This window comes from Thunnus thynnus, chromosome 14 (genome assembly GCF_963924715.1).
Source record: "Thunnus thynnus chromosome 14, fThuThy2.1, whole genome shotgun sequence".
NCBI classification, from domain to species: Eukaryota; Metazoa; Chordata; class Actinopteri; order Scombriformes; family Scombridae; genus Thunnus; species Thunnus thynnus.
The window spans coordinates 548,522-568,846 of record NC_089530.1 but is presented as its reverse complement, the minus strand read 5'-3'; the positions used below and the strand labels follow the sequence as shown (position 1 = coordinate 568,846).

The window sequence follows — 20,325 nt, the reverse complement described above, 5'->3', positions numbered from 1 at the left end:
TTGTTATTACTATTCCATAAAACAGGTTTAACAAACTCTGAGCCTGCCGCTCAACTCTGACTTGATGAACACTGAGGTGGAAAACACTGAGTTTTCAGTTCCAGAACATCTGATCAGAGTTTGTTCAATCAACAGAGTATGTTCACTCTGAGTTCAGCGCGTACGTGTTGAATGAAAAAAATCATCATCAATGGAGCTCTGATACCATGATTCACCATGGCCAAAGGTAAACAAAAGACAGGGCTTCTGATTTAATCCAGCGGACGTAGAGATATTAATGCATATATATGCGGACTGTGAACATTTATCTTAAAAAAGATAGCAGCAGTAACAGAACCTGAGTCAGAGCGGGGGAAAGAGTTAAGTTATCACAATTAAGTTTTATTCAGCTTAGTCTGTTATATTCATCATTTTCCAGACTTGAATTTCCCTAACAGATGACAAAGTGGTGGAATGTGTATCAGGCCTACATTGCATTGTTAAATATATTTATTCAGCTTCAATCTGACAGGGACAAAACACAGGGGGCAGCAATCGAAGATGAAAAATATAGTTGAAGATTTAAAATAACATAGATGAAACAGATACAACATATTTTACATAGAGACATACAATTGTAATCTCAGTCTGATCCAGTAATAATGAGTTTGGTGATTTGCAGTTGAAAAGGCATCAAGGTTCAAACGGACATTACATTTTTAGTCGTTGTGGATCTCGGCTCAACAGCATTCAGTGTCATAAAAATAGAACTTCCACGCAAAAATAAGCACATGCATAAGTTTTATTCTAAGCTGAGGGTGAATTCACGCTATGTAATATTTGAATGTGAGGGCAAAAACCGCTGTTCAAATACACCCCTGTTGAATGACATAGGTTTAACTATATAACCATTTATATTCATTTGGAGTGTGTGTGCATGTGTGTGTAAAAGAGACACTTGTGATGCAATAAACTATAGGAGAGGGGGAAAAAAGCTGTAGGAGAAACACCCTATCTGCTTTATTAAACTGTGGGACGGCACAAACATTTCCATTTAGGCTTATTTGTTTAATTAAGAGCACTGAACTGATAACATGCCGCCCTGGGAGAATGGGGAGAAACAGATGTACCTGCTCCACTCTTTGTCTGAGCCGACTGTCTAGCCAGCCACCACCTCTGTTCTTCATGTCTGAGTCTTCTCTGAACCTGAGGCAGGACACACATTCAGAACAACTTTAAAACAAAAATGTAACCACAATTCTACACTTGATGAAAAAGAAGAATTTCCAACAAATTTTGTTCTATGAAACCTGTTATAACATAAATACGTAAGAATACCTTACCTCTCTTATCAAGTTTATCACTGATGTGCTTTTGGGATCAATGATAAAGGCAATAAAAGACAACCAATCAGGGAAAGGGAAGGGGTTTATTGGAATAACAAACTCACTGGCAGTGACAAAAATACTCTAAATTCAAGGTACACTTACAAGATTTGTTCAGAGTTTCGAGCTTGTGGTCAATGAGCAGTTACACACTCTGATGTTACAGAGCATTCACACATGACAGATACTGTCTTTTGCCTTGCATTCAGAGTGAACATTGATCTGTGCTCTCTAAAGAAATGTGTACATCAAATACTGCAAATATACAATCTATTATTCTGGAAGTCAGTATGACGAGCTTGCTGAACATTTCCACACACACTGTCAAAGCAGTGACACGTACACAAATTACATACAATATATGCATACGTAATGCAGGAATAAGGATGATTTCCGTTATCAATTTAATGATTTAACCGTCATATTTTTTTATCAATAGATAAGTGATACAATCTGCAAAATGTAGGCTGTGGCTGAGGAGGTAGAGCGACTCGTCTACTAACTGGAAGATCGGTGGTTCGATTCCCGGCTCGTCCAGTCTGCATGTCGAAGTGTCCTTAAGCAAGATACTGAACCCCAAATTGCTCCCAATGGCTGTGCCATAAGTGTGTGAGTGTGTGTGTGTGTGTGAATGAGCATTAAAAACTCCTCCTGATGAGCAGATTGGCATCTTGCATGGCAGCCTCTGCCATCAATGTATGAATAGGTGGATGTTGGCATGTAGTGTAAAGCGCTTTGAGTGGTCGGAAGACTAGAAAGGCGCTATGTAAATGAAGTCCATTTACCTTTTACCATTATTGTGTTCGGATTGCAGAGAATTCCTCACATCTGAGAGGCTGGAGCGAGCTAATGTAGTGGACTTACATTGGTGAAATGATTTTTGATCGATTATCAAAATTGTCATCTGTTGATCCTCTGTGTACAGAATCATATTTAAAGTACTGAATATGTGATTTGTTGTTAATGTGTGATTTACATCTACTTCCCTATAGCCATAGAGGAGTATGAGGAAAATCAAGCTACAACAAATTTACTTTTAAGGCAAAACGTGGTGAGTTTTATATATGACATGGTGGCATGTTTACCTCAACCCATACACACACACTCAGTAATTTACGTCAAAGAAAAGCTGTCAGTATGAACGTGACATCGTACCATGCTTCCTCTGTGATTACTTACCTCAACAAACACACCAACACATGGCCCAATATTCACGAAATCTTTCAAACTGTCTGTTATCTGTGTTTAGCGTCTGGCAGCGTAACCACGAGACACACTACCTCACCCGGAAACGGAAACGAATACATCCGAGTGAGGATTTTCAAAATAAAATATGGCCATTTCCATTGGTCCATTGAGACGTTTGAAAACGTCTCAACATGGAATGTAAGACATATATAATTTCAGCATTTTATTCACATTTTGTTCCCGACATTCTACAAGCTCCTAAAATGTATGGTTGTATAAATAAAATCTAAAATATCAGTAAACTGTACAACTACAATGCAATGATGTGACATTGTCATTGTACAACATGATGCAGTTTAAGTAACGCCCCTCTTGAAGTGGTGAAAAGTGTACTTTTTCGTTCTAATGTAGCTGAGTAAATATATTATACTTAAACTGTTATATTTTATACATTTTTATTTTACTATTTTTTATTTTATACATATTAGCCTATGTATTTTTAATTTCATATTTATTTTATATTTTAAATAACTATCTGCTGTTCAACACGTTTACACTATCATGTAAATAGGATATGATGAGTCGAGTAAAAAACATAAGTAATGTCAATGCTGCTCTCACTTTCACTTCCTCGTCAGGTTGTGACAGCTATACTTCCTCGTCATAGTTTGATGGAGACTAGTTGTGTGCTTGTCGGTGAGACAGTCATGAAGGACGGTACCGGAGCAGGAGAACAGGCGGAGGTTTCCCGTCAGGAGGTTTATGAGGATTATGTGAACTATTACCTTCAGCTGTGTACAGAAGTTCGGCCGTGCCGTGATGCCCAGCTGCTGAAGAAGGCGGCTCTGTATCTGCTTCAGGAACCAGAAGCTACAGGGACTTTCACCGTGTTTCCATTCTACCACACTGTGATGGAAGGCACTGAAGCCCTGAGCACAGACTACAGGAAACACCTGTCAGCTTTTATCAAAGCCACCGAGCTGCTGGAAACTCTTTGTATCAATCTGTTCCTCCAACCCTGGAAGAAGGAAATCAAGACACTTAAGGTGGCTCTCTTTCTTTTATTTTCTTTTCTTTCTTTCTTTCTTTCTTTCTTTCTCTCTCTTTCTTTTTTCTTTCTTTTTCTTTCTTTCTGTCTTCCAGGTAATTTTAATAATAATGACCTCATGCCTGGAATTCAGAAGGCGTGTGCTACTGTGGGTCAAGGTTCAGTGTTCTCTATATAGTTTCCGTTGGGGAATAAATTTGTCACAATACTGAGGAACAATTTTATATGCTGTATGCAGTGCCAAATGTTGCATCTGAAACAGTAATTCTTTACATTATGCACATTATTTTATTTTAACATTTTATAGGCAGTTTAAAACTCCATTCCAAGGAGACTTTCTTTTGGAAATCCCCTAGAGGCTCCCAGTAAATTAGACACAACACCAAGGTGTTCGACTAAGCCATAATAATTTCTCAACCATCATTTCTACTGAAACTGGTCTCACCAAGGAGGTTGAATTCATGGCAAAATTCACCCATTCCTCCCCCTCAGTATGCAGTTTTTCTACTCTAGAATATTACTTGCCTCCAGGTTTGCCTGTTATAATTTGATTAAAGACAAAGTAAGTTAAGAAAGTGCTACATGTAAATGGAACATCAGATGAAATAATGACAGTATTAAAACTACATTTGGACACAGGGACCCTCTTCAAGAACTCAAGATCAGGTGGTAAAGCAGGACCGACCTGAGGACTCTTATCATGCTTATTATATCAGTTAATACTGTTCTTTAAGCATGGAATCACCAAGGGTTTTCTTCTTGGTACCATGGATGTAGTCAGTTGCAACCAGCCTGTTAAATTATGTAATAAATTACGTGCAAGTAGAAAAATTTGCATAAGAGTTTCATTACAGGAAAGGCCATGAGATCACCAAAATCCATTAAGATCATTCTGTTGGATTCATTATTTTCACAGAAATGTTCATGTTATAGAGGTTAGTTACAGTATAATAGTAATAGATATTTTGCACCAGAACAATAACTTGGCCTCAGGATGGTGCTAAAAGGAGAGGTCATGTGAAAATGGAGAGGGATCCACTGGAAGCCTGATACTGTGAAGTTAATTGAATTGAAATCAGTAATAGTTAGATTTTGAGACACGTATACAGTACAACTGGAAATAAAGGTGGCGCTCGAGGGGAGCTACCTCCAAAATATTGTTGTTGCTATGGACCAGATTGTCTGTCAAAGAGATATTTTATTATGAGTTGTTCCAGTTCCTGTTTCTGTGCAGGATGTGGAAGACAGTGGAAATGCCTGAAAGCAGAGTGATTTTGCAATAAGACACTGAGACAAAGAGAGTGAACAGGTAAAGAGACATTTAGGAGTTCAGAATATGAAAATGAAAAGATTGCAGACTCTGAATTTTTTGATGCCATTTTTCAGTTCTATGGGCTTCACAAACTAAATTTTCTTCACTTCCAATGTCTTTGGGTGGAGGCAGGAATCTCAGAGAGCGATATCTCAAAACCCGGACAAATACAACCAAAACTCTTCATGGAGAGATATAAAAGGGAGTGAGGTTTTCTTTTTGGTAATTTTGGTGAATCTTATTTACACATCCTGCAGTTATGGAGCAACATTATCATTCATTTGGAGTTGTGTTTCTGTCCACCTGGTGGTGCTGAGCAGGTAGTGTACAGCGGCTTTTTACAGCTTTTTCTCTGAAAACAGCCAACAGCATTTGCGAGAGATGAAAATGAATCTTTTTTCATATATGAAATGTATTTGTGTCTCTTTCAGTGTTTTACAGGTCCATTTGTCTACTGTCTCCTGCCAGTTCTCAGCAGCTCTACCATCCAGTCAGTCTTGGGCTCTATTGGCTACCTGCCACATACTGATACTCCACAAAGGTAGGGAACATAGGGAGGAAGAACAAGAACAAGAGCGACAATAAATACTGTGGACATCTAGTCACAAGGCCTGTTCTTACAACTGCTAGGGTGTCTAGGTATAAATAACATACATCCAGCACCTACTACATGTACACAATGTAATAAGACTAGAACTTGTGTTAAATGAGTGGAACTTCACATGTCCTCAATGCAAAGCATTTTTTTTTAAAAATGGACCTGAGAGATATTTTTTATTATCAGAATATATTTTCCCTCTTAATTAAAGGTACCCTGTGGAGTTTCTGACCTCTAGGAGTGCAGTGGAGCAGTTTTTTATGAGTGGGTCCCGGTTTTGTTTCTTTGTCAGAAGGATGCACGCAGGTGACATGAGACACAGTCCTGTGTATCCTTTCACACTATTCCAATAATCTACAGGTGGCTGTAATGCACAGAAAAACTCAGCAATGTGCCAACAAAGGCAGAGAAGAAGAAGGCTGCAAGCCAGTAAACACGGATGTAAACAATGCAGGTTTTAAAATACTTTAAAAATCAGTTTTGCAAATGTTTCATGAGGAAGGAGATGGATTTAACACATTTGTTAGACCACAGTGCATTTGGGTGAGTAACAGTCAATGTAAACATAACTTTTGTTTGTTTACAAAAAAAACTCCACAGGGCACCTAATGAGGGACAAAATCTCCATATCTCTATAATCTCTAAATTTTTTAAATGTGTGCCGACCACAGATTAGTTCATATTCTCATGTCAATGTTAACTTAACGCTTAAAGACCCCCCCCCTATTTTTGTTATAGCATTTTGTTAAAATTTCCAGCTCATTTTTAATGTTTGAAATTCACAGTTCGCAAAGCTAAATTTCATCAGGAAACATCAACAATTCAGTTCAGGGAATCTTGATACAGATCATCATAGAAAATCATCAATATCTCAGATTCAAGCTTTTGTCTTTTGTGAAGGTGGCATCTAACCTGCTATACTCATCACTTTTTATCCCGTTCTCTTCAGTTCTGCTGTATTTTTCAGTGAGTACAAACTCAGCGTGGATGCTAACCCAGACAGAGCCATGCTGCTGGGTTTTGAGCTACTGCTGGCCAGGGTGGAGTGCCTCCACCTCCTTGAGCTCCTGGAGAAGGATCAGTTGGGACCACAGGTAAGATCAGAAATCAGCGGCATCTAACCAACTGCCATATATGATCCCTATCCTTATGCACTCTAATCATTGCCTTGTTGCACTGCCTGTTGGCATCTACGTCCTATCAGGCCCAAACTTAAGCTTTATGGCACTTACTTGTGTTTTTGTCTCCTGACTAGATCCCTGCTTGTGTTGTATCAGTTTCATATGTACGTCGCTTTGGATAAAAGCGTCTGCTAAATGAAAAATGTAAATGTAATCCTCTGACAGAAAAAGAACCAGATTAAATAAAAAAAACAAACAAGTTACACTAGGGTCTCTGTGAGGCTAGCAAAATGGTGCTTTGGGAACCCTGAATGTAGGTATCAGATGTTTCATTGGATGAGAGAAAACTGTTGACCTGCTGATGGTACAAGGTGAACAGATGATCATGGCAATCCATCCAATAGTTGCTGAGATATTTTAGTCAGAATCAAAGTGGTGGACCAACCAATCGCATGACCAACCAACCAACATTGCCATCTTTAGTGTCTGGAACTAGTGTGGCTAAAAAAGACACACTTTTATCATACATCACACACAACTTTTTGATGTTAATAGAAATCTTTCAGTGCTGGTTCAGTTTCTGGGTTTCGGCTTGACAGTCAAGTGGCTGGAGACTCTAAATTGTCAATAAATATGAATGTAAATGTATATAAATTTTTGATAGTGAGAATGAATGGGGACGTGGGGTATCTCTGCCTTCTATCCAATATAGAAATAACAATATAGAATAATAATAGAAATAGAGGTCACAGGACATGGTCAAGGCTTACATGATCTCAGTTTTGTTTCATGGCTTCCTTGTGACAGTGTGATCTGGCATTACAGGAGTGGCTGGAAGTTCTCCAGAGGAGAGCAGGGCCTATGAAGACAGAAGAACACACAGAAAAGAAGACAATAGTGCAAATGGAAGATGAGAAGAAGAAGAAGGAAGAGGCAAATACAAATGAGGTAGGCTAGAGCAAAGAGGTCTGTTTGACTGTGTGGAGAAGGAAGAGAAGAAAAAGAAAGAAGAGGTGCTGGGAGTCAACCAGAGAGAAATAAATATCAAGGCAAGATCCATGAGCAATAACAGAGGTTACAAAGGTAACTATGGTTCTCTGAGGTCCAGGATGACTGCCAGTGGCAGTAAACAAAGTGAATAGTTGAGTGTGTGATATGCAGGCCACCAAAAAATAAAATTTGGCCACAATGTGACCACAGGATTGTCCGCAATCTACAACCCAAAAGCACGAAAACAAGCCAAAAGTCCACAGGATGGACAGAACTTTATCAACAACCCGAAGAGGATAGTTAAGTATAATAGTAGGTCATCAGCATCTGTGCTCCAAGCCTCCTCTATGAACACAGGCAAAAAGTGGGGAGGATTTGAGAGCAATGGAGAGTGGCTCTATTTTTAAAGCAAAAAGAATAGGAGACTTGTGGCAGCCCTGATGGCTACGCATGAGAGATATGCAGAAATATGAAGACAGACATAAACTGTGACCCAAACCCTAGTCTGTGGCTTTAAAACGGAAAAAAGGCAAGCCATCTAAGATGTCCTTAGGGCAACGGGTCACTAAATCCAAAGCAAAACATGGTGCAGTCAGTCACTTGCTGCTCAGTATCAGTGCAGCAGTACTGCTATGAGAACAATAATTTGTCTGTCACGTTCAAAAAATATATTCTGTTATCTAAGACAGTATAGTTCACATTTATCGATTGAAAATAGCTCTGCCGTTCTCTTGTGAGTCAATGCACACCATTCAGCGTAACCTGCAGCCAGGCAGCGTGCAATGTTCAAACTCCCTGCTTGTAGAACTTAAAGGATTACTGTGCTTTAGAATTTAGTGGCATCTAGCGGAGAAGTTGCAGATTACAACAAACTTAATACCCCTCCCCTTGCCCTTCCAAGTGTGTAGGAGAACCTACGGTGGTCACGAAACTCGCTAAAATCGTGAAAGGCCCTCTCTAGAGCCAATGTTTGGTTTGTCCATTCTGGGCTACTATAGAAACGGCAGTTCAACATGGCAGGCTCCGTGGAAGAAGACCCTCTCACTATGTAGATATAAAGGACTCATTCTAAGGTAACTAAAACACAACAATTCTTATTTTCAGGCGATTATACACTAATTAAAACATACTTATGAATGTTATATTCCATTTCTGCCAAGTCTGTTCCACTAGATGCCACTGAATTCTACACACTGGACCTTTAAATTTCACATTGTTGAAGGCTGCTCATTTGTTGGCCACCAGTTCAATGAAATCCTGAAATCTAATGTTGTGCTCTTTGAATGAAACATCCCGATGCTCCCTTGCCCACAGCACAGTCAGCTCCTTCTCAACGTAGCAATGAAAATTCACCGGTATGGGACATGGTCGCTGGCCATGGCACTGTCTGGACCCAGGCTGCAGTGAACTCGGTCAAGTTTGGGCAGGTCGGGCAAGAAATCCCAGAGTAATTCTATAAGCAACTTGCACATAAACTGCCTTGGATCATTGCCTTTCAAACCTTCCCGACAATTTGCAGGTTCTGTATTTTGGACCATTAACCCTCATAGTGCTGCGCTTTCCTCAGTTTGCTTACTCCGCAGTGTATCAACTTCTTTCTGTAGTTGCGTGATGTGTTCGCTGAGGGCCGTTTCTAAAGTTGAGATGGTGGCAGTGGGATTTGCCACAGTAACACTGAGGGCATCAAGAGAACTATTGGTGTGGCTGTGAGCTCCTCTGTCATACACTTTCTAATTTTTTTGAGTTCTTTAACCACTTTGATTACTATTTTAATTGATTTAAGATTTGAATAACAATAAAACTGTTGTTTGATGTTTAAATTACTCTTACCATGGTTTCAGAGCAAGTCCTGGCCTGTGCAGTAAACCAGAACATAGACCTGGTAGCTGCAGTGTAAGTTACAACATGTGCAAGGCCTCATTAGGCCTCCTGTAGGCTACAGTCAAAGCCAAACAAGCCAGCTATCTATAAAATTCTCTCTCAAAGTTTTAAAGATAAATGGACAGAGAAGTACTTATGTGTTTGTCTTACCTTCATTTTCCAACAAGAAGCCGGTGTGCCTTCTTTGGGGTGTGCCTGAAACAGTGGCCCGAAGGACAAAAATTGAGGCATTGACAGCCAGCTACTCTTATATTACCTGGGTTTTCGTCCTAAGTGTAACTCAACATACAAGAGCTATCATGGCATCCCTCAAAGCTACCTGACTTCTAACCAGGCACAATATGCTTTTTATAGATCCCAAGGCACTAAAGGAGTGCAGGGTTAGTATTTTGAAGAACTTGCTATTGATAAGTCCATGGATAGTGTGATTGTTGTGGTCAAACAGGTGCTTCTGTCTGTGAGATCAGTGCAGTGCTGTGTCAGTGGCAATGTTTACAGGTAATTATTGAGGAGCTATGTCGAGCACAACTCTAGTGATGAGAGTGCTGTAGCTCAATTGTGCATTTTTGTTTGTTATTTTGATGGAAAAGAGTTCCCTCTTGAGGAGTGTACTATGACTTACATTCCCAAAGCTGGAGGAACTGTTCACTCTGCATGGACTGTTATTTGAAAAAGTAAACTTTGCCATAACTGATGGGGCTCCAGCCATAGTGGGAAAACATCAGGGGGTTTGAAAGAAAGTTGAAAGAAATTGTCCATCATATCAGTGGATTACACTGTCTCATCCTTCAGAGTGTGCTGTGTGCAAAATTAAGTGGTAAACTTAATTGTTCTGGATAAAGTCATACATGTGAACAACTTTGTCAGACAGCTTTTGAACGAATCAGAGGATGCGACGTGCCATGATCTGCTGTACAAAGACAAGCACTGGTTAAGTAAGGGATATACCCTGGGGTGCTTTTTGGAACTGTATGACCAGGTAATACATTTCCTTCAAAAAAGCAAGTTGTGAGCTTCACCTGACCACCTTTGCAGTCTGAAAAATGAGGACTTCATGGCCCATATTGCATTTTTGGCGATACATTCAGTCACTTGACATTTTACTACCATGGCCATAGAAATGCTCGCTCTTTGGATGTAGCTGCAGTTGAGGCTGAATTGGTTGAATTTCAGTCATCAAGACAGATCAAGCATGCCCTCAGGAGTACAGAGTCAGTCTGTGCTTTTTGGATAGTGTGTTCAGAAGCGTACAGTACAAGTAAAAGATTTGCATTATACTGTATGTGCTAATGATGTTTGGATCAACATACACCTGCGAGTCCTAAATCATGAATAATGAGAATACTAATAATAATTTTATTTATATAACACTTTTCAAGCTTAAGCACAAAGTGATTGCAGATTGTATTAGATAGTAGATGTCATTTTTCACATTACTCAGTATGGCCGAACAGAGCTATTGTGGTGTGTTAACACTTTGGGAAAAAAAGACTTTGCATAAGAGACTGGAGCTTTGATTGATAGCTCATCCACAGACGATAAATAATGACCTGGTTCATTTATAGTTTAATTAAAGTGTTATTATTGCTGCTGCCTTAAAAAAACTTATCAGCATGCCATTTCTGTTCAAATACCACCAATTTCTGTTCATGAGACAGACATTTTTTGTTTAAATAGTCAAATTAAATCTGTGTTATATACATGGCATGTTTATTAGACGTCATTTCAGCACCAGGCGCTGTTCATATAAGCCTACAGTACAACCTGAACAGCCTGACTTAGAACGTGGTGAAGTGGCCTTACTTTGCATGCCTCTTGTTCACGTGGGAGTATTGAATATTATTAGATGACACAAGGTCATATTTATCAGGAATTACATGACTTGCATTAATATAGCTATCTACAGCAGATACATGAAAAATGATGTTTAAGTTTTGATGCAGACTATAAAAGGGAACAAATATTTTTGTTGGAAATCTGGATTTGGCCCACAGGATGCTATTTGCCAACCACTGCCTTTCCCCAACCATGAGGTGAGGCATGCATTGTTACAACCTCCATGCACCATGCACCAGGAACTTGTTATCCCTCCACTGGTGAAAGTAAGCAAGGCACCTGCAAGTCACCCTGACTCTCTTGTGTCTCAGAGGGTTCAAATGAAGGCTGTTGTACTACCACTGCAGGGTGCGTAGATGCAGCAGCCCCAAGGGTGTAATTGCTGAGGGTGCCCAGACTGCAGGAGGCTTTGTATCCTCTCCACAGTTGGGCTCACCAGCATTAACACTGAATTCAGGAACAGTCATATGATGGTCATCTGCTCTGTTGGATGATGAAGGCAATGGACGTGGTTGTGGATTTCCCAGCCCCATCTGTCCCTGGCCTTCGATTCCCCTACCATGAGGCCTGATTCGATTGTGTCTTGCTCTTTCGCCTCTGGCCCAAACAACTGGCCTAGCACAAAAGGGGAGCTTTTGCAGAGTTTAGTGACAATGATCTGACATAGGTACCTATGCAAGCCACACCTGACTTTGGGTCACAATTTAGGTGGACATCTAACAACCCAGTTCTCTGGTCATTAACCAAAAGGCGTGGAGTGCAGTGTTATTTATATAATTTACATCCTAGACTGGGCGAGCAGGAGTATGGAGAGGTAATTGCTGATATGAGCCATCCGGGCAGAGGTGCCATAGGCCCTTGAGAGAAGGCTATCAGTGAACTGTCACTGAGGCCTGGAACAGCAGGTTTTGTCCCTAAGTGCCTCATCTGGTGAGAGGACAAAAGATCCTCGGGACCCACAGGAAGCATATAGTCCAGGCCATGGTGCAGCTGCACTGACTGCACTGCCTATATTTCTGACATTGGTACAAAATGTTATTATCATTGAAATGTATTGAAGTATTTTAAGTTAAGTGAGGGGGTGTGTGGAAACAGGACTGTACATCATAAACAGATGCCCAACAACAACAAAAAACACAGCCTGCAGTCTGTACTGAACTCTCTTTTATCTCTTCAGGTACCTCTGTCTTTGGATACCAGGTCTGCAGTGAACTCCCAGCCCAAGTCTCGATGCTGCCACCTTTCCAGTGTAGACCAGTCCATCATGGAGATGCAGATGACCTATGATGACCTGGCCATCAGGGGCCGCCCTCTGCTACAGGACAAACTTCACAGAGCAAACAGCAGCAAGAGCAGCAGTAAATTTGTTCATACTGCCAGCACCAATAATAACAGTGATGACAGTAAAGCTGTTCAACCTCCTGAAAGAGGCTGCATTCGAAGTACCAAAGCTGCTGCTACAACTATAAGTAGTAAAATTAATGGCAGCAAAGTTTGTGAAATGATTGGCAACAATAGCAAAAGCAGTGGCTGCAATGATGGGAACAGTGGTGGGACCACCACTCCAGGAAGCAACATTAGCAGCAGCTTCAAGAACAGTGATGGAAGCAGAGTTGATGATGAACTCAGTGGTCCTCATGACACCTCCCTGCACATCACACTGAGAGCTGGGTCTGATGCAGAGCAGAGCCTGAAGCCTGGAGAGCCTCAGGCAATAGCAGAGCATCCTGCCTGGACACAGCAACAGGCTGCAGCAGGTAACACACACACCACTGTGACAGCAGTGTATGGTAATCAATACTTATTACTTACTGTCTGCTGATGAAGTGGACTATAAATTCCCCTTCTTCCATAATACCAATCAGTTTTGACCCAAATCTCATTACATAATAGTCATGATTTTCACTATTGTTATAATGATAACACAATCCTATTTTTATAATCACAACACAATCCTATTTTATTCTCAGGGGTCAGGGGCACAACGCACCTGCTGTGTGATGATGCTCTGACAATTTCATTATGAGCTACTGTTTCTACAGTTCCTCATCAATTACATACTTCTTATTTATTCAAAACTAAACATAAATCTTCCCTGTCACACACCAACAGCTATTTTGGACATCATTGTTACTTTCATGCCAAGTGCACTGTATATGTGTATTATTGATCCACAGTGAAATAATTGAATCAAGACATTATGTACACATCTTGAGTACTTTTTGCTAAACCAGCAAGTTACAATATCTGACAATCATTGTCCACAATGGTCTAATACAACCAGAAATATTACAGAAATAACTACCACAGTATGAACAGTATGGCAAAATGTCTAACAATATATTTTGTCTAATGGTATATCATGATATTGACCACCCTGAATTTTCATTATGTTGTTACACTAAAGACATTACTAGAAGTGGACCCTTCCTCTGTGCACTTTTTATGACAGACATATGTTTTATGTGCAGATTATTTTTGTCTTGGAAAATAAAGGTTTTGTTACTTGCTGTACTGGAAAGGAATTGCACCCTGCAGTATAAATGTGAAGCCCTTCTTTTCACAGACTTACAAACTAAGAGACCGACCAAACCAGAGCATCCCTCCCTGACCTCCATGGACGAGGAGCAGGAGCTCAGAGAGCTGGCAGAGAGGATGGGCCAGCTCCATGCCCAGGAGGCCAAAGAGGAGGTGAAGAAAAAAGATGACTACAAGAGAGGAGGGGAAAACACAAATAAAGAGAGGAGAAAGAAAGGGAGAAAGGCAAGCATAGAGGGAGAAGCAGAGGAGCAGAACCTCAGGAAGCCAGTGATGGAGACAAGTCCAGCACAGAGCCATGCTGCCAGTAGATGCACCAGATCCTCTCACTCTGATCCCACAGTAATGAAAGAGCAGAAGCAGCCCAGTCTGTGTTACCCATCACCAGTGACCGTCAGTACAGCAGACTGTCAGTCTGGAGGAGGAGGCAGCACAAGTAATCAGGAAGGAGAAGTAAGGGAAACACATACTGACAGAGCAGCAACAGGCCGAGGAGAGGAAGAGCAGCTGGCACAGAGCTATGTTATAGTTGAGCATCACATGAAATAGCGTGATCTCAAGGGTAATTGACACATATGGCAGTTATTAATAACAAAACTACTGAGCAAGCTCAAAACCAATACAAGCTGTAAGCCGTGATTCAACAGTACACAAGGACAGATTTATAAAAGCAGAATGAGATTTTATTGCAGAATCCCATTTTGTTACATATCATATTTTCTCTCACCTTATTTACTGTCACCTCGCTACAGTGCTCTCAAATAAAGACTAAAATGTCGGGAAAAAATATTTGAAAAAAAGAAATTCCCCATATCTCCAACACAACATTACAACTAGGAGGCTGATGTGAACATTTTTCCCACATGCCTGTTCCTATATGATGTGGACAGGGCATTCAGCTAATTTCTTTTTCACTGTTAAAGGCCCAATCTTAATTCTACCATATACATGATACCTATTTACATATATTATTGAATAGTTGGAGATAAAAAAACAGCATTTTTTGTGTCTCCCAACTGACCATTGACATTTGTTTAGAGTTAAAAGACATGCCAATTAATTGGCATGAATGATTGCAGATTCCACCCTTGTAATTTAAAATTTGATGATAGGGCAACCCTTTTGTTTTAATTTGAATCGCAGATTATACCTTGACAGTCTTCATTCACAAACTTTAAAGGAGATTGTAAGAAATCTTATGTTACTGAAAGGTGCTGTGTGAAGTTTTCTTGTAAACCAACAAAAGTTATGTTTATTTTCAGTGTTACTTATTAAAATGCATTGTGTTTAACCTTGAGGTTCAACAAACATGTTGAATGTATTTCATCCCTCAAAAGACATTGGCAAAGCTGGTTTTTGCAACATTTTGTCACCTGCATCGGGTACATGCCAATTCCCTTATTTGATCCTTCTACCTGTCCAGTCAGTCATCATGAAGGCCAAGGATCAAGGAGTAAGCAGGATCCCTAAGACTTGAGTGAGGATACACAAGACTAGCCTTCACTGTCTTTTATCAGTTTGACAGACCCCACGATTGGATGCTGCAACTGACCAGACTGTTCTGACACCGCATCACATCATCGCTTTTTATACCAGAGTGGACAGACAAATAACATGTTGAACTCAAGTGTGCTAGTCCCAGATTTTATATTTTATTTGTTTTCTGATTATCTGGTTATCTGGTTATTCTGTGGTAATGTATGGTCTGCTTAATGTAATAAATGTTTTGTTAAGGGTAGTGTAATGCTTTCACCACTTTTGTTAACCCATTCTGGTCAGGTGTCAGAAGCAAGAAAATATTCACCACAACAGGTTTATGGGACAAAAACATAGAACCCCTTATTAAAAAATACAATTAATTAAAGCTGCATAGTAAATTCAAAATGGCTGACTTCCTGTTGGACTTAGGGCAACAGTCTAAGAGGCTTTTTTGTGCATCTGGACATGATATATGTGCCTACCAAATTTCGTTCATCTATGTCAAGGGTGGGTACTTTTAATTTGAAATTTTGTAGGGGACAATCTGTTCAACCTGCTAGGCACAGGGCATAAAAGTATAGCACCTGCAACTTCCTGTTGCCACTAGGTGGCGCTATGAGAATGACTCAATATTAACACATAGATGTGTTCAGGTCGGGACCCTCATCAAGCATGAGAAATTTGGTGCAGATTGGACGACGTACTTTCGAGTTACAACTTACTGTTTCATGGCGAAACATCGAAATTCGACACATTGCCACGTCAAGGGTGTTCAATGAAAACTCAAGAACGTCTTTAGATGACGCTGACCAAATTTGTCGTCGGTCGGGTTAAATCTCTAGAAGTTCATTAAAATACAAAGCCTGGAAATGGCAAGAAGTGCGCAAAAATCACAAAGTAAAATCAATATGGTGGACTTCCATTTGGACTTACGGTATGGCTCCAAGAGGCTTTTTTGTGCGCCTGGACATGATACATGTGCCTACCAAATTTCATTCATCTATGTCAAATTTAAAAGTGGGGGCTTTGACTTTGAAATTTTCTAGGGGGTGCTCTTGAGTCATTTTGCCACTTCCAAGCTAGGGACCCTTATTAGACAACTAAAGTCACCCCTTCTGATGCGTCTGCCATATTTTGTGAGTTTTCAAGCATCCCTAGCCCCTCAAAAAAGCTTCCTATTTCATGGCAAATAATGTGTCACCATGGCAACAGCTTTTGATGAAAACTCAAATGCCTCATCATTTAGCATTATCAACGTCTTACAATTTAGCTGACCAAATTTTAGGTCAAGCTGCTAAGAATAGTCAGTAAAAGTATGGGGCCTATAACTTCCTGTTGTTACTATGATTCAACATTGGCCTGTACATGTCTTCAGACTGGGACTCTTGTCAAACGTGAAATTTAGGAAAGATCTGACCATGTGGAGTCGAGTTATAACAGCTTTTTGTTTTTTCATGGCGAGACAGAGAAATTTGCTGCACCGCCACTGCAAAGGAAAATTCACAATCTTCACAATATAGCATCATCAAGTTCTTAAAGCTTTTCTGACTAAATATGAGGTGGATCAGTCCAACCTGCTAGGCATAGGTCATAAAAGTATAGCACCTGTAACTTCCTGTTGTCAGTAGGTGGCGCTGTGAGTATGACTCAATATTGACACATAGATGTGTTCAGGGGAGGACCCTCATCAAGCATGAGAAATTTGGTGCAGATTGGACAATATACTTCTGAGTTACAAAAACTGTTTTATGGCGTAACATCGAAATTCGCCGCATCGCCAGGGCAATGGGGTCCAGTGAAAACTCAAGATTTTGATAACTTTTCATCACAAAGGTCTTTATATGACACTAACCAAATTTGAAGAGTTTGGGGTAAATCTTTAGGAGGAGTTTGTTCAAATACAACGCCTGGAAATGGCAAAATCGAAATTGAAATTAAATTCAAAATGGCTGACTTCCTGTTGAATTTATGGTATGGCTCCAAGAGGCTTTTTTGTGCGTCTGGACAAGATACATGTGCCTACCAAATTTCGTTCATCTAAGTTGATTTTGAAGGAGGGGCTTCAAATTAAAATTTTATAGGTGACGCTATGGAGCCATTTTGCCACGCCCATGCCCAAGACTAAAACAAAAATTTTCACCACTTCTGACGAACGTGAAAAAAGTTTCATGCGATGATCGGGCCCTGGCTCCTTCGCGCACATTGGGATGTGCCGCAGTTGAACTACGCCACATTTGAGCTGCTGTTATTGCAGAGCAACAAGATACAGCAATACATTTAGTCATTGGCGCATGATTATGTACTGAAATGGGAGAGCAAACTTGGAAAGATACATAATTTGTGGGGTGGTCTGGGGGTCCTCCCCCTCCCTAAAAATTGGAATTTATAACAAATTTCCTGCATTACTACACCACCTAACCTCTTGGATTAAGTCAAGAAACAGCCACCTGCACTAGTCTAGATTAGTTGAGGTTGAGGTTGAGGGTGCTATGTAAACCAGGAATGCATCAGAACAGTGTATAATTGGGTGGATCAGGACAGGAAATGATTATTAGAAGAATGGCTATTTCATATTTGAAATTATATTCATAAAAACATATAGCCTAAAATGTTAGTAGGTTGCAGGCTACTAGGCCATCTTCAAGGTTAAACAAGGGCAAACCATTCATATAAATGAAATAGTCTTACAACACATCACAATATGATATGGATAATTCAATCTGGTTAAACAATGTTAAACCTGAGGGTTGCTATTCTCAATACTCACAAGTCATCTTCAAAGTCTAACAAGTGCAACAAAGCACAAACAGTTTGGATGAATGAAATGGCTTCACAACAACTATCTAATTCCAATCGCACACACAGGTTCTACTGGTAGCAATTAGCACCACCAGCTGATGTAGTTGTAATGTTATACAGGAATGAATAATAATCACTTCAAAAGCAGATTATTTTAAACTACATTATCTCAAATCAAGGACTATTTTAATGCACAACTCAGAGGGTAATTTTTGCTCCTCAAGACTCAAAGGGGGCATTTTAGTTGATGACTAGACCTTACTTCCCCCTAGAGTAAACTTGCACCTCTCATTTACCCTATATGAGAAAATGAGAGAATAATCATAATAATGAAAGCAGAGTGCAGTGATGCTGGATGAGAGATCATTACATGGAGTGATGCATCATCATATTAAAAAATATTGCCTTCCGAAGTCTGACTAAAACTGAAACTGAAGCAAAGTAATCTGCAGAAGTCTAAATGAATTACTTTCTACCGCTGAACATCTGACTGTTTGTTAATTCGGATACTTTGGCGATGTGAGGAAAAACTCTGCTCGGTTGGACTGAACCAACTCAAAGGATGGTCCGAAAACATCAGATTTTTTTATTACTTGTTTTTTGTCAATTGCTGAAAGTATGATCATTGATACAGGCTACTTAAATATAATCATATGATTGTGGGGACTGTATGATGATAAGGTTCTTTTTAAAAAGACAAAAAGTGGGGTTGCAAAACAATAATTTGCTCTATTGCTCAGGCGCCTGTGCATTTACCAAAGGGCACCTGATATAGATACATATACAATGGTATATACATTTTCATGAATATTGGACATTGCATGTAGGAGATAACTATCACTTCCTGTGTTCTCAATGTAACACTAGAGAACACCCACTTATTATACATCATGTCGCTGTATACCATGATTAGACCACACCATGTAATTTTCATGTAAATGGGATGACGTTTGTCACGGAAGACAGACTTCCTGTTGTCAGTAGGTGGTGCTATGTCCATGACTCAATATTGACATGTAGATGTGCTCAGGCCTGGACTCTTATCAATCATGAGAAACTTTGGGCAGATTGGACAATGTAAAGCCGAGTTACAACAATTTCCTCTTTAATGCCCCAAACATATTTTGAGCAGAATTGTCCGCCACGCCACACTGCGCCGCGTCACGCCACGCCACATTCCATGGAAATAAAAAGCTTGGCCATTTAGCATCACAAAGGTGTTTGGGTGTAACCTTCCAAATTTGAAGTCGCCTGGAGGAGTTCATTAAAATACAACACCTGTCACTTTGCTTCACTTTGCGAAAAAAATGCAAAGTAGATTCAAAATGGCTGACTTCCTGTTGGACTTAGGGTATGGCTCCAAGATCCCTTTTCTTTTTTAAAGTCTGGAGATGGTGCATTTGCATATCCACTGTGTGGCGCTAGAGAACACCCGCTAATTATACAACATGTTGCTGTATATCATATGTAGACCACACCATGTGAATTTCATGTAAATCAGATGATGTTTGTCATATATGGCTGACTTCCTGTTGTCAGTAGGTGGTGCTATGACTATGACTCAATATTGACATTTAGATGTGTTCAGGCCTGGACTCTTATCAAGCATGAGAAATTTGGTGCAGGTTGGACAATGTACATTCAAGTTACAATAACTTCCTACTTCAGTGTGAAACATTATAGTTCGCCATATCGCAACGGCTACGACGTTTGATGAAAACTGAAGATTTTTATAACTTTTCATTGTAAAGGTCTTTAAATGACACTGACCAAATTTGAAGTCGGTTAAGTAAAATTTCTAGGAGGAGTTTGTTAAAATACAATGGCTGCAAATTGCAAAAACTGTGCTAAAATTGGAAAGTAAATTCAAAATGGCTGACTTCCTGTTGGACTGGGGGTATGGCTCCAAGAGGGTTTTTTGTGCGTCTGGACATGATTTATTATTTCATTTACATGAAAATGAAAGGAAGGGCTTTGAATTTGAAATTTTGTGGGGGTTGCTCTTGAGCCATTTTGCCACAGCCATCCCCTATATAAAAATAATAATAATAATCTTTACAAAAAAATAGGTTCCTTGCACAACATAGGAATATAAATTTCAAACCCATCTCATCCCAGCCTGGCAACAGTAACTAATGTATTCTTTAAATGGATATATTTAATTTAGGATC

At 39.9% G+C, this 20,325-nt stretch overlaps 2 protein-coding genes across 4 annotated transcripts in view; one reads left to right on the top strand and one right to left on the bottom strand.

The window, feature by feature from the left end:
• Positions 1-20,325, bottom strand: part of nvl (nuclear VCP like) — a 316,947-nt gene that overhangs the window by 29,848 nt on the left and 266,774 nt on the right. Inside the window, exons 2-3 of one of the 3 annotated variants that reach the window (XM_067609233.1) lie at positions 2,544-2,585; positions 1,110-1,185 (exon numbers count right to left, since the gene is read on the bottom strand). In XM_067609233.1, coding sequence (XP_067465334.1) covers positions 1,110-1,166 — 57 coding nt within the window. In that variant the 5' untranslated portion in view covers positions 1,167-1,185; positions 2,544-2,585. Of the gene's footprint in view, positions 1-1,109; positions 1,186-2,543; positions 2,664-3,337; positions 3,361-20,325 lie in introns of those variants that run through there. The other 2 variants (XM_067609234.1, XM_067609235.1) reach the window with 2 other exon arrangements.
• Positions 3,155-15,614, top strand: si:ch211-189a15.5 (uncharacterized). Its single transcript, XM_067611046.1, has 6 exons — positions 3,155-3,598; positions 5,344-5,453; positions 6,478-6,604; positions 7,457-7,579; positions 12,516-13,095; positions 13,905-15,614. The coding sequence occupies exons 1-6, from the start codon at positions 3,155-3,157 to the stop codon at positions 14,423-14,425; spliced, it is 1,905 nt and encodes a 634-aa protein (XP_067467147.1). The 3' UTR covers positions 14,426-15,614.